General features: G+C 47.8%; 1 protein-coding gene across 1 annotated transcript in view; it reads left to right on the plus strand.

The window, feature by feature from the left end:
- LOC144134527 (uncharacterized) overlaps positions 1-14,565 on the plus strand; it is a 58,424-nt gene that overhangs the window by 38,348 nt on the left and 5,511 nt on the right. The window contains exons 6-7 of the mRNA XM_077667434.1: positions 4,028-4,178; positions 11,415-11,536. Coding sequence (XP_077523560.1) covers positions 4,028-4,178; positions 11,415-11,536 — 273 coding nt within the window. The remainder of the gene's footprint in view (positions 1-4,027; positions 4,179-11,414; positions 11,537-14,565) is intronic.

Below are 14,565 nucleotides of genomic sequence, written 5' to 3' on the forward strand. Positions count from 1 at the left end.
CGCTACACGTTGGGCTGGCTCCGCCCACTATTTGAACATTTTTGACTCTAATTAATTTACTAATCACTCTGTCGACATCATTCTTTTTTTCGACATCAATCTCGCATCATCCTCTTTCGATTACAACTATTCGTTTGGCGCTACTTCTAAGTTCCTCACAACTGCTGAGGACAAGTTTTGCGGACATGACCTTGTCGACATAGCCTAGTAGAGCTTTCGCTTTAATAACTGTCTTCAATGGTGCGTAGAAGGGTTCTTATTGAGTAGCGTAGTTCTCTCACGTCCCGACATCATGATGGAAATTCAGTTTGCATTTACGCTGCCGACAAGAAAATAGCATACGCCTTCTTATTAGCGGCGGAATCGACGCGTTTTATTTCGCACCTTTCGATTTCAGATTTATGAGATAAGCACAGCAGATACGATCCACTAAAATTATTTGTGGGTTAGTTAAAACAGGTGATGCGGCTTTCTGCAAATAATATTATATTCATCAAACAATTAAACAAACAGGTTGTTTCACCAAAGATTTTAAAAACTTTTTAAATTTATGGTTTTTGTGTTAGAAGAGCGCCTTTTTCAGCATAGCATTGTCAGTGGTTTCGTACATCAGAATACAGGTAAGACATGCTAACTAGCAGGATGGTTAACTAATATTGAAAAGCTGACTTTTTAGGTATTACGGTTAGGTTCGTTAATTATTAAGAGGCGTGTAGCCCACCGTAAGTAATATCCGTATTAGTGTTTTGCAATTTCGAAAAAGCGGTTTTCTTGGGCGCTGTGGCGCAACAAATTTTGGCTCAGCAAGGCGGAAATTTGGGCGAGTTGGTAAGTGTTCATTTTCGCTCTCAGCGCAACACAAACGGGACACAATACGAAGGACTAGCACAAACAGGCGCTGACTATCAACTGGTTCTTTGTTGAAGAACGAAAATCGTATAAATACAAACAGTGAACTACTTATCAATCAACAAAAGTTATCAGGAAGGCACGTGGGAGGTCAGATAGCTCAATTCCCTGTCGGATAACGTTATGGAAGGGCTGCTGATACATTTTGCGCCGTTGTGGTAAATATAAAAAGCTTCCATTACCTCGCGTGTTAGTTTATTGCTATGTCGGAACAGGATGCGCGTGTTCCTGTAATCGGGAACACATTGGCACTTTTTGCACTGGAAAGACGTCTGGGCATGGGGGTCCCCTTTAGCTCTCCTTTCTGCATGATCCCTTTCGTGCCTGCATTGGCATTGCCTGCTGTGGGAGCCTGTGTGAGACAGGGGGTCATTTTTTCTGGTGTTTTCATGCTCCATCAAGCGTTTGTTAACGCACCTGCCAGTCTGGCCAATGTACATGGCGCCGCAGGAGGAGGGGACCTGGTATACCACCCCTACCTCGCAAGGTAGGGCTGTTTCCACAAGCCTCACGTGCGCTGGAAAGATTGCTTTGTCTGCAAGCTTGTCGAAAGCGCAGGTAACTTGGCGCGATGTAGCAAAAATTTGTTGGGCTACAGCGTCGAGCGCAACCGCGTTTTCTGAATTCATCTCTCCATCGAGTCAAACGTCCAGCCACTCAGACTTCAGGCATAACGTAAGGACAACTCGGAGTCGCGTACATTAGTAGACGGCAGCTTTGATATGTTTATCAAAACTGTGCATCGCGTTTTTAAGCCCTCATAAACTGACCAAATCGCCTCAGCCGTGGATGCATCGGGCCTGCACATGCGCAGGCAGAAATAAGCGGAGCGTTTTCTAACGATCGAATTTCTGTGATGCCTTCTCCCGTTGCTGCTGCAGGAGGCGAGGTTATTGCGTATAGAAGGCAGTGTCGCCGCATACATGAATGCGATAGAAGTCGACTCAGTCCCCTTTTTGAGTAGCAGTAGCAGTAGTAGTAGTAGTAGTAGCAGTAGTAGCAGTAGTAGCAGTCGTAGTAGTAGTAGTAGTAGTAGTAGTAGTAGTAGTGGTAGTTGTTGTTGTAGTAGTAGTAGTAGTTGTTGTTGTTGTAGTTGTTGTAGTAGTAGTTGTAGTAGTTGTAGCAGCAGCAGTAGTAGTAGCAGCAGCAGCAGCAGTAGCAGTAGTAGCAGTAGTAGTAGTATTAGTAGTAGTAGTAGTAGTAGTAGTAGTAGTAGTAGTAGTAGTAGTAGTAGTAGTTGTTGTTGTTGTTGTTGTAGTAGTTGTTGTTGTAGTAGTAGTAGTAGTTGTTGTTGTAGTAGTTGTTGTAGTAGTAGTTGTAGTAGTTGTAGCAGCAGCAGCAGCAGTAGTAGTAGCAGGAGCAGCAGCAGTAGTAGTAGTTGTAGTAGTAGCAGCAGCAGCAGCAGCAGCAGCAGTAGTAGTAGTAGTAGTAGTAGTAGTAGTAGTAGTAACAGTAGCAGTAGTAGTAGTAGTAGTAGCAGTAGTAGTAGTAGTAGTAGTAGTAGTAGTAGTAGTAACAGTAGCAGTAGTAGTAGTAGTAGTAGTAGTAGTAGTAGTAGTAGTAGTAGTAGCAGCAGTAGTAGTAGTAGCAGTAGTAGTAGTAGCAGTAGTAGCAGTAGTAGTAGTAGCAGCAGTAGTAGCAGCAGCAGTAGTAGCAGCAGCAGTAGTAGTAGTAGTAGTAGTAGTAGTAGTAGTAGTAGTAGTAGTAGTAGTAGAAGTTTTTATCAAAATAATAATAAAAAGGAAGAAAAAGATTTTGCTAGCTCCGGCATCTAACATCGATACTGAAGCACCTGAGCTGGAGCAGTGGAAATAAAGGATGGCAGCAGTATGTCAAAATGAAATGAACGAGAGGATAGGGGGAGAGGTAATATACGCAAAAACTAGTTACACTAAGAAATGTAAGAGCTGGTTTTTAGAAGGAAAGGATTGACTCGTCCTCTGCTCTCTTCCTCTACGCCTTTGCGGTTTCCCTGAAAAAGGGGACTGAATTCAACTTCTGTCGCATTCATGTAAACACGGCTATAGTTGGCAACGCTGTGACTTGTAGAAAACCGTCTCTGCATCCGTGAAGCAACACGCGAATACTTGTGGTGGTCCTACGCTTTGTAGTGGAATCCGAGAGCATCGTCCTTTTAGAGCGAGGCTCTTAGGCTCCCGTTCGTGGGTTGGGCCGCGTCGCGGCCGTCGGTGTAACTGAGCCAAACCATAAATAAATAAAAAACAATCGCCGCGACTGGGATTCGAACCCGTGGCGAGGCGAGCAGATCAGCTTCGCTGGCCACTGCACGAGAGCACCACATGCAATCGCCGCAGCCGATCACGCGTCACGGTAAATTGCAACACAATCTCGCGCTGTGCATTGCACATCGTCGTCTTCTGCGACCACTGCTGCTTTCGGACTAATATAAGCACTCTCGAGCGCTGTGCATTGTCCTTTTGACCAACTAATACTTCCATCGAACTAATATCGTCGCTAGACGTGCCGACGACCTGCAGCAAAGGAAAACAGTGAGCCTACAGAGCCCGATACACCCATAGGGCTGCGGTCAAATTTCGCATTAGGGATTGTCGTAATCGCCTTTGGAATTTTAAGAGCGTGAGCTCTTACTCGTCACGTTTCTCGATTTCTTGGGGTCTGCTACCACCTCCCTTCGGCGGGAAATTTTCTAAGTCCGAGGAATTCAAGATGGCGGCCCCCACGCTAAATCGATATAGGAACGCAATTAGTGATTGATTGGTGACGTCATTACTATATTGAATTGGCGATTGATAGGTGACGTCATTAGTATATGGAATTGGTGATTGCTTGGTGACATCATTAGTATATCGAATTGGTGGATGATTCGTGGCGTAACTTACAAATCCAAGATGTCAAATTTGTATTTCCATTGGTGCACCTCAATTTAATCTAATTCATATCAATTCCAGTAAACCAAACAGCTAACGCTCGTTACTTCAACGTCCTCCAGATGGTGGCGGCATCTTCTTTTTTTTTTCTTGTGTCGATCTACCGGAGCTTTGGACAGTTGAACCGAATTTTGGTAGTGAAGAGCCCCCTTCATTTTTGCGTCGAACATGCCGGATTCGTCATTACGCTTCTTGTCATGCTGTTTCAGACATATAAACGTTGACAAGCTAAATAAAGTGGTTGGAAGGCTGACCACTCTGGCCCAGAACAACAATATCAAGAACTACGGAATACTGAACGTCATGGCGGCTATTCAAGACCTGGGCGCGAACCTCATGAGACTGGCACCCGTGCTTGAAGTGAGTACGGCATCAGTGTACAGCAGTAGCCCGTGGCAGTACTGTCAGTAAACGTCCGATTCCCACTATCCGCTATCGCGTAACTGTGTACGCGTGTTTCAGTGAGCACTTAAATATACTTACCTACAGTGTGGTGTAAATAAGGGGAAGGAAGGAAGGAAGAAAAACGTTTATTGATCTCTAGAGAGTAGGTGAGCAATTTGGCGGAGTCAGGTGTGTCGTCCGTCTTCTTAGCAATGGTCGTCTGCCCCTAGTCCAGGGCTCCGCTGGATGCCGCTGCCAGCTGTGCTCGCCGGATTAGCCCAATTTGGACGTCCTGACGGTCGCTGGAGAGCATCCCTTCCCACTGCTCCGCACTCGGGTTTGGTATTTTTGGTGCCATCTCTATTTTCTGGCAGGCCCGCGTTATGTGATAGAGCGTGGGTTTTTCAAGGCACCATGGGCATTTGTCTGTGTATTGTGTGGGTTGTATTTTGTTGCGTGTATTTAGATTCGGGTATGAGCCGGTCTGTAGCAGCCTCCAGGCGACGGCGTCTTCCCTGGAGAGAGATTTATGTGGTGGGGGGTACCGTTTCCTGCAGCCCTTGTAGTGGTTTAAGATTGCCGAGTAATCTCTAGGGACAGGTTCGGCTTCCTCGAGGTCGCTTGTGGAGGGAGCTCGGTAGAAAGTGTACCCTCGAGCTACCCTGTCGACCGCTTGGTTGCCTTCCACTCCCGCGTGTCCCGGCGTCCATACCAGCGTATGTTTTATTGGTTCTTCTTCTGTGCTTTGTTTGGGTCGGTCCCCAGAGCGGAGTATGCGGAGCGCTCTGTGCCCTATTATGCCTAACATGAATTTTCGGCATGCCGTTTGAGAGTCGGTTAGTATTGTTAAGGATCGCTTAGTCCGGCAGCCCTCCGCTGCCGCTAGAGCGACGGCCACTTCTTGAGCCTTGACTACCGTGCAGTCCCGTAGCGACGCGCTGATGATTTCCCGCATGTCTGAGTTTATCACAGCCGCTACCGCGTTGGGGTTGTTTTGTCCCGTCCTTCTGGGGTATGTGGCTGCGTCCACATACACCGTTGTTGTCTGGCGGGCTAGTGATTTTCGGATGTACTCGGCTCTCGCCTTTCTGCGTTTTTTATGTAGGTTGGGCTCCATGTTCTTGGGGATGGGGGTCACTCCAATTGTGCCCCGTATGGCGTCCGGGATAGTCGCGGTTCGCTGGATTTCTTGTATTTGTTCGTTGCATCCCAACTTCTGCAGAAGCTCCCGGCCAGACAGCGTCTGCTGTAGTCTCTGCAACTGGGCGACGTGTTGTGCCTCTCTCAGTTCTTCAAAGTTGTTATGAAGTCCTAGTGCTAAAAGCTTCTCTGTGGATGTGCATTGCGGTAGATGGAGTGCTGTTTTGTATGCTTTGCGTATAATCGCATCAATCTGTTGGATTTCGCTTTTGATTGGGTTTTAGTATGGAAGACTGTAGGTGACTCGGCTGATCACCAGGCTCCTGACCCGCTTTAGCGTGTCTTCTCGCATGCCCGAGCGTTTATGGGAGACGCGCGTGATCATGCGGGAAACTTGTAGGGTGGAAGCTTTCAGAAGAGCAAGTGCATGTGTACACCGTTGGTTTGATTGTATCCACATGCCCAAGATTCTTGTGAGTGTTTTCTCTGCTATGGGTTTTCCCTCTAGGTAGACGTTGAGCCTAAGCTCGTCGCTGTTCGGGACTATGCGGTTTTGTTTCCCTCTCCAGACTCTGAGCAGTTCTGATTTTTCGGTGGAGCATGCTAGCCCTCTCGCTTTTACGTAGTTCTCTACGCAGGTCGCGGCCTCCTGTAGTTTTTCTTCCTTTTCTTTTAGTGAGCCTGTATTTGTCCAGATGGTGATGTCGTCGGCATACATGGCATGGTGTATTCCTTCGACTTCCTTAAGTTGTTTTGCAAGGCTGGTCATAGCAACGTTAAAAAGCGTAGGTGAGATGACCGAGCCCTGGGGAGTTCCCTTGTTAGGGGTGTGGAACTTCTCCGAGCGAAGTTCTCCCAGCCCTATCGTCGCTGTTCTATCTGAGAGGAAAGCTTTGACGTAACCGAAGACCCTCCTGCCGCAGTTCAGGTCGTCCAGGCCTGTCAGGATGGCTTCGTGGCTTACGTTGTCAAAAGCTCCTTTGATATCCAGTGCCATTATTACGTTCTCTCCGTCCCTAGGGACGTTACTTAGAACTCCTTCTTTGATTTGTAGAAGTACGTCTTGGGTCGACAGCTTCGCCCTGAATCCGAACATACTGTGTTGATAGAGTTCGTGATCCTCCATGTATCGTTGTAGCCTTAATGTTACCACTCTCTCGTACAGCTTGCCGAGGCACGATGTGAGGGAGATGGGTCTTAGGTTCTCGATTTGTATCTTTTTACCCGGTTTTGGAATCATAACCACCTCTGCATGCTTCCAATCCTCGGGAACGGTCTCCGCTGCCCAGTGCTTGTTGAGGAAATCGGTTAATTCTGCAACTAGCTCGTCACTGAGGTTGCGGATGAGTGCGTTGTTGATTTTGACCGCACCCGCTGCCGTATTATTAGTTGTGCTTTGAATGCTGCATAGACTTCTCGTGTGATGGGTCTATCTAGGTTTGGATCATCTTTCCTCCGATAGTCTCTTGCATAGGTTCTCGGGTTTGTGTCCCCGAAGCACTTGATGCGCACTTTGTCCAGGAGTTCGTCATCGGTTCCTTCGAACTGGTGGATTAATCGGTATATTGCTTTATTGTTTTCTGTTTTGGTTTTGGTCGGATCGATGAGCGCTTTCAGGATATGCCATGTCCTAGCTGTGCTCAGAGTTCCGTTGAGGGAGTCACTGAATTGCTGCCAGTTCGTTTTCGCCAACTGTACCGCGTACTCCTCTGCTTTCGTTGTAATTTCTACTATTTTAAGTTTGAGCTTCCCGTTGTGTTTCTGTTTCTTCCACCTCTTGATTAGACCACGTCTGGCTTCCCATAGCCTAAGGAGCCTGGCGTCTACTTCGGGTGTCTGTGTTGTTCTCTTCATCTCTTTGGTGTGCTCATTTTGCCTTTGCTTGAGTATGTTTCCCCATTCTTCAATCGACTGAATCCCTCCTTTGATGAGGTGTTCGTCGCATGCTTCTCTAAAGGCGTTCTACTCTGTGATTTTAGCCGTGCCTAGTTGCCGCTTGAGTCGGTCGGAGGCAACTTGAGTTTTGATTATGTAGTGGTCACTCCCCAGATTTTCCATCAGGTTTTCCCATTGCGCCTGTCCCGGACCCTTAATGAAGGTGAGGTCCGGGCAGGTGTCGGTACTGACACTGTTGTCTATTCTGGTCGGAGTCTCTGGGTCTGTGAGTAAATTGTAGCCTGCAGTTTCTGCCGCTTCCGCTAATGTCTTTCCTTTAACATTGAAATTCTTGTATCCCCAGCTTTTATCCCGGGCATTAAAATCGCCTTAGACGACTAGCGTGTTGCCCTTTGCCAGTTTGCTGGCGCCTTGAAAAAGCTCTCGGAATTTGGCTTTCCTCTGTTTCGGCGGGCTGTGGGTATTAACGATGAAAATGCTGCCCCTTTTCCTCTGTTTATGTGGAATAATGTCTATGATCACATGCTCTATGTCTGTTTCAGCTATCCTGTCGTGGCTTATGGCTATGATCGCTTTGTTGACTAGGATTGCCGTCCTTCCTTTTTCCTGGGTTTCGTAGCACGTGTATCCTCCTACGGTTGGGGTGATGCCCGTTTCCTGAAGCACTATAATGTCGGGTGGCGTTTGCTGTGTGTGAATGTACTGTTGAAGTAGGTCTTGCTTCCTCCTATAGCCTCTGCAGTTTCATTGGCAAATTTCTAGGTTTTCTTGTTTGCTTAAGGTTTTGTTGGCCACGTTTAAGCTTCCGTGTTGATTGTTGTGTTGGCGAGGGCCGCCAGCGCGGGACGGTGATACGCCTTCTCTCTAATATTCTCAGTGAATTTTTCCTTGCGGATTGAGCTCCGTATCTCTATAATTTGCAGTTTCATCTGTTGCATCATCTGCTGCATCATCTGCTGCATTTAAGCTTTGAAGTTGTTGAAATCCTAATTGCCTGCTTGCGGCGAGGGTGGCAGTTGGATTTGCTCGGGTTGCGGCTACCGAGGGCTGTTTGGTCTCTGTTCCCTAACTGCCTTCGTGAGCTCGTCTACCTGGCGTTCTAGCTCGCCCTGTCTGACACGGGCGAGCTCTAGTTCGCGTCTTAGGGCTGTGATAACTTTGTTCGCATCCTCCTGCTGCTTGGGCGCGTTATTGTTGTTTGTATTTGTGTTCTGTTTAGCTTCCCCACCCGAGTGCGATGCAAACCAAGGATTTCCTGCTCCCCAGCTCACCTCGACTCCGGTGTTCCTTGCGGGTTTCTTCTGCTTTTGCTGCTGTTGCTTGTGCTGGCCAACCAGAGGCACCAGGGGAGGGAAGGACTGTGAACGGCTTCTCGACCGGCTCCGTGACGCCCGGGATCTCGAACGGATCCGCGAGGTCTCCCCCTCAGAGCTGAACCACCGCGGATTCTTTCCGCGGTCGTCCCGACTGCGTCGTCTGCCGTCGTGGCTGCCGCCGCCGCCTCCGCTGCCGCCGTGATTGTTGCGCAGTTCTCTAGTCTTCTTCAGTTTGTCCTTGCACTCCTTGGCTCCGGTGACGTGGCTGCCGCCGCAGATCAAGCATTTGGGCGTGCATTGGTGGCCCTCCGCCGGATGTTGCGTGCCGCATTGCTTGCACGCCTTGGCTTCCGGATTCGGGCACACGTCTGACCGATGGCCTTGTTGACAGCAGATGTAGCATACCTGCCACGTGGGGCGATACGGGTAGCACCACATCTCGTCTCCGTAATAGATGACTTGCTTCGGGACTGTGGGACCGTCGAAGGTGATGACGGCCGACTTGGATTGTCCTAGCATTCGAGTGCTGTGGATTTCAACTCCTTGAGTGCGCACTCGTAGGTTGGCTTTCAATTCTTCCGGCGATGTCCCGGGGTCCACTCCGTGTATCACACCGCGGCGAGTGTCTTCCGGGGCTGCCACGTAAGCATTTACTTCGTATGAGCTTTTCCCCAAAGTCAGACTGGAAATGCGTCTCACGTGTTGGGCGGCCATCTCGCTTGCCGTGCTCACTATTATGTTGGAACCGGTGCGAAGCCTGATGATCAGATCTCCTTTACATTCGTGGTTGCATGCTACCGCTACGGCGCGGGCTACTTGATGAGTCTGGAGCGACTTGACTGCAAGTCCCTTCGGTCGCAGAATGATCTTGAAATCGTCTTTGGGGAGTGGTGGCAGCCTCGGCCTATGCCGCCGCGGCGCTCCCTTCCCGTCGCTGTTCGAAGTAGCGTCAGCTGTCGCACCAGCTGCCGACGGAGCATTGGCCGGGGTTTTTCCGCCGAGGTCACCTTGAGCGGTCGGTGGAAAATTCCAGGGAGTGTTCCGTTCGTTCTTCCGTTGGCGTTTCTTTTGGCGTTTGGACAGGGCCAATTCCCAATTTGCTTCGTCTTGCCTTGGGGCGTCTTGTTGCTGTTCTCGCATGGCGGCATCCTCGATTTCCCCGTCTGCCGAGTTCTCGTAGTCGGTGGCGTCGAGGTAGTCCCCGTCCATTTGCTGGGCTTCTAATAAATTCTGGGCTGGTCTGCTCGTTGTCGGTTCAAAACTAGGGTAATTCGTGGGGCGGGGACCCGTACCGGGCTGCATCGTCGCCTCGGGGCGAGCCGGGGTGCTCGCGAGCGCCCGTAGTCGAGCTAAGCCTCGTTAGGCCTAGCGCTCGCTCGGCCACCTGGAATCTTCCAACTCCGGTAAAAAACCAAAAATTGGTCCCACCGTCTTGAATTCGGTGTCCCAGTGGTCCAGATTGTGTTTCCTCTAAGCTCCTGCCAAAATCTGGGGGCCTTGTGGGTTGAGAAGGTCCGGGGAAGTAAAAATCTGCGGAGCCCATGCGACGCACGTCCGCACTGCAAAGCAGCTCTAGGCCAACTACAAATAGCGGGAAAAATCATTTTAGAAACAAGCAGCTTTCAAACTCAGTTACTGTAAAAATCGCGCTAATAAACAAGCTGCATTAAAACCGGTTACATTAAAAATCAAGCTGGTTAATTAATTAGTTAAACGAAATTTATTACCCGTTTCCATTTGCACATTATGGTGGTCAGTGTGAATGACGATAACATAGTTGCGGACAAAGCGTTAATGCATCAGTTTTTGACACAGAGAAAAAAAAAATCCTGCGTGAAAATCCATGGATCGCTTATTGTCGCATTCCACTCTTAAAGGGACACGCTCTAGAACAAATATTTTTTATTTTGATTGTTTGGGGTCTGATACTTTCCCAGATAAGAGGTTTTCGTCAGTAATATTTAAATACGTAAATAATTTTCGCCTGTCTTGCTTGTTTCAAGTTTTACAAGTCATGTACAGTGTGAAATAGAACGATGTTGTTCTACACTTGGTCAGTGTACACATATGACTGCACAGACAGATACGATTTTGATCACTGGGATTCTTTGTATGCAATGGGAGAAAAATGCATAATGTATAAAATTACTGAATAATTGAAAAATTGATACTCTTTTTAGAATATATTCTTTTACCGGACTAAAGTGACAGTGACGAATTTCAGTCCTTTTTGCGAACAGAACTTGCATAAAATAGTAGAGCTTTATTGTGCATATAGTAAAACATATCCACAATGACAGTGACGAATTTCAGTCCTTTTTGCGAACAGAAATTGGAATAAAAATAGTTTCATTGCGCGTATTAAAAGCATATCGATAGCAAATTTAATTGTGATGCGACAATATCAACTACACTAATGCCACGCACAAGCACTGAGGTTGCATGAAAATGACAAACGTGGAAAAAATGCGTACTAAGTGATTTCAAAAGAATAAGGCGATGCAGCATGTGGGCTCAAGAAACGCGCGTTTCAATTTTTATTTTTATAGTTCCGAAACTGCCGGAGGGCGCGTCCTTAACAAGAAGGGTTTCTCTATCTGTCTGCAGCGTCGCAATGGTCGGAATGGAGGGAAACGCCGCGATTCAGATTTGTTGCCGTCTTGCCGTCTTTTTGCGTGTTGCGTCGCAGTTCTAGAAATTTCGCGCTTGTAGTCGACGCTGGTATGGTCGGCCATGAATGAGAATGACTTACACACAATAAAACCAGGCAAAACAAAAACTAGATTTTTAGACAAAAATTGCCGTTTTGGGGGAAGTTATTGCCGTGCCCCGTGCCCACAATCACTTTTTTTTCCTGTAGAGATTGAAAGAACTCCAGGCCAATGACCGGAGCAGAAGGTCTATTCTCGCCATAGGAGCGCTCGACTACAGCCAGTCGTCCGCGTACGACGACTACAAGGCTATTGTCAAGAATGTGGCCGAGTAAGTTCCACGTCGCGGAGTCAGTTTTACAACGAATAGCGGTTTTAGTGCACGAGCTCGCCCACGCCGGAGCCTCGGCCCCGTCACAGGAGCGTCCGCCCTGCTGTACGAACGCCGCCGAACTGCCAAGTGCGGGGAGTACAGTCTTTGTCAAAAGTGTACAGCCCAAGGGCTCCGCCTCTGAGCCCTGCAGCGCTCCTCCTCTTGCATACTCAGGGAGCCTAATCTCAAGAAGGCGGGATGAACTTTAGTCCTCAACACTCCCGAGCCTAGGACTGTCTATTGTGCTAAAGATCCCCGCTACAAGGCTTGGAAGCGATCCCCTTGGACTGTATATTTTTGACAAAGACTGTACGTCGCAGACTCCTCCGACAGAGGCTTTCGCCGTATAAATATTTCGTGGCAAAGGCGAGGTAAAAGTGTTTCCGCGTCTGCGCTTTGAGCGTACCGCACCGGCGCTCCCACTTCCCACATCGGGAGCCTCGTGTGTTTACATGTCGAACATTCACGGACAAAACATTTCTGAAAATTGGAAAATTGTTAAGATACTGTTATGTAAATATGAAAGTTAATGGTCCATTCTTATTATATGTACCAAATCTTTCTTTTGAAGGGTTTTCATCGGTCGCATCGAACAGTTCAGACTGCCTTAGAAAACCAATTGGGAACGCTTTTGACGATAGCGAAAACGTTCATAGACGGAAAAATGCAAGACAGCAGTCGGGTGATCTGCGGATACATTGATTGTTTTCTTGAAATCTTCAATTATCTGAAAAAATTGAGTTCATGAACGGTTTCCCGCTCAAAAATGCATTTGTACAGAATTGTTGGGTGAGCGCGCCTTCATTTCGAAGCACTTCCCTTCCCCCTCCGCCCAGCACTGCCGAAAGGGCGAATTCGTTTTGAAAAGGCTGCCTCAGGAGGAAAAGCCACTCGTTTCTCTTCGGCTGCTACTGCAGCCCACTTGCGGTCAACTCGCCGAACAAGCTACCGGCCGGCTTGTGACAGCACGTTCCAAGAACCTGCTGCCCAGGAGGATGTGGCTTGAGACTCAATAGGACTGATGCGTGGGCAAGTTGGTATGGCATTTTCAAGAAGAATAGCTCGAATTAGACAAGCCCTGACGGAAGACACACACGGATAGGCCCTGACCTGCAACTAAAGCTTTAGTGCTTGGAACGTGGAAATGAATAGATCAGGCTCCAAACAGCAATAAGAAAACATAGGGGTCATACGCACTCGTTCACGCACATGAAATAAAAAGAACCAAAATGATACAGCAGCATTGCTTCCCTGCAGATAGAAGTTCTAATTCTTTGGCTGACAACGGTAAGGAGGGACTGCTGACACATGCGTACTTTAACAAGGCGATATGAGCGGCCTCAATAATATCTTGAGGGAGCGTGTTTGGGTGTCTACTGAACACTGTTATTTATTTATTTCATTAATTAATCTATTCATTGTTTCTAATATGCCCCGGGTTGGGGTTTTACATGATTGGTGGACATCGCCATTGAATGATGACGTGTTCAATGGCAGTCCTGAAATTCGCACCACTGAAGTGGCGCATGGCTTCTACGGGCAGGCCATTCCAGTCCTTCGCTGTTTGTACGAAGAACGAATGAAGATGCGACGATGGGCACGCATGCGCAGGGTATAAAGATTTTGAATGGTTCGTACTGGAAGAGTGGCGACGTGCAGGTGAAATGATGGTGCAATCAAGTGGAAAATGATAAAACTTATGATAGATACTAAGCCCGATAAGTTTGCGCCTGATTTCAATGTTCGGAAGATCTGCATTCAGTTTGAGCGATGTCACACTGATGTAATATGCACAGTCATTGTAAATAAAACGTGCAGCGGGTTGGAAGTATGGCTGGCAGGTTTTACTTTGGTTATCTCGGCAGTGGATGCCGAGACGCGCTTTAACTGTATTGTCAACACTGTTATTGTGTTCTCTTAGGCGCCCGTTTAGGCATCTGCCCGTCTGGCCGACGTACTGTTTGCCGCATGAAAGCGTATGTTTTCTTATTGTTGCTTGGAGCCTTATCCATATGTTTCCACCTTCCCAGCAATGAACCTTAGGTTGCAAGTCAGCGCCTCTCCGTGTGTGTCTTGCATTCGTCCGTGTCTAATTCGCGCTGTTCTTTCTGAAAGTAAGACTCAAGAGCGGCTTACTGCGATAAGCGCGCCTGTTCACTTGGGCGATCAAAAAAAACATGATTGTCATGTCAGCGCTGAGCTTGATCTACTGTCATTCGTCACCACTCTTCGTATTTCCTTCTATGTAAGGACGGCAGCGGGTCGCGACCCGCTCTTGGAAGCTGCGCCCGCAATGCAGGCGCCTAACAGCGTCGGGAACGCCATCGCGGTGACAAGTTTTCGCTGAATTGTTCGCGTTAAGGAAAAACTTAGGGGATGTATTAAGGCTAAAGCCTATAATGCCTCCTACTGACGTCCGTTCGCAGAGGGTGTCACTCGTTTTACTCGGGAACTGGTTTATGGTTTATGGGGTTTAACGTACCAAAGCGACTCAGGCTATGAGGGACGCCGTAGTGAAGGGCTCCGGTAATTTCGACCACCTGGGGTTCTTTACCGTGCACTGACATCGCACAGTACACGGGCCTCTAGAATTTTTACTCGGGAACTAAAAAGATAGCAGGAAAGAAATGGTTGCTTCAAATAGAGGAGGAAAAATTAACCCAGAAGCCAAGTTTGATGATTGTGAGAGTAAATAGTTAATTATAGGCAAGAATGTCGAAATTGCGTCGAAATAGCGCGAACGTCGATATAGCCATGTAACAAATGTGGCGTCACATCCACCGGAAATCGTCATGGCATAGTGAAAATTGTCACAGAATGGTCGGGAAAACGTCGGATTTGTGTCAAATTAGATGAAAAATGTGTAATTAAGCGTAATTAATACTTAAGATTTCCAAAAGATGTATAATTTGCGCATCGATATAGCCGCGGGAACGGTGTGACGTCACATCCACCGAAGTCGTCAACGAATTGTAAAAATTTTCACA

This window comes from Amblyomma americanum, chromosome 5 (genome assembly GCF_052857255.1).
Source record: "Amblyomma americanum isolate KBUSLIRL-KWMA chromosome 5, ASM5285725v1, whole genome shotgun sequence".
Classification (NCBI taxonomy): Eukaryota; Metazoa; Arthropoda; class Arachnida; order Ixodida; family Ixodidae; genus Amblyomma; species Amblyomma americanum.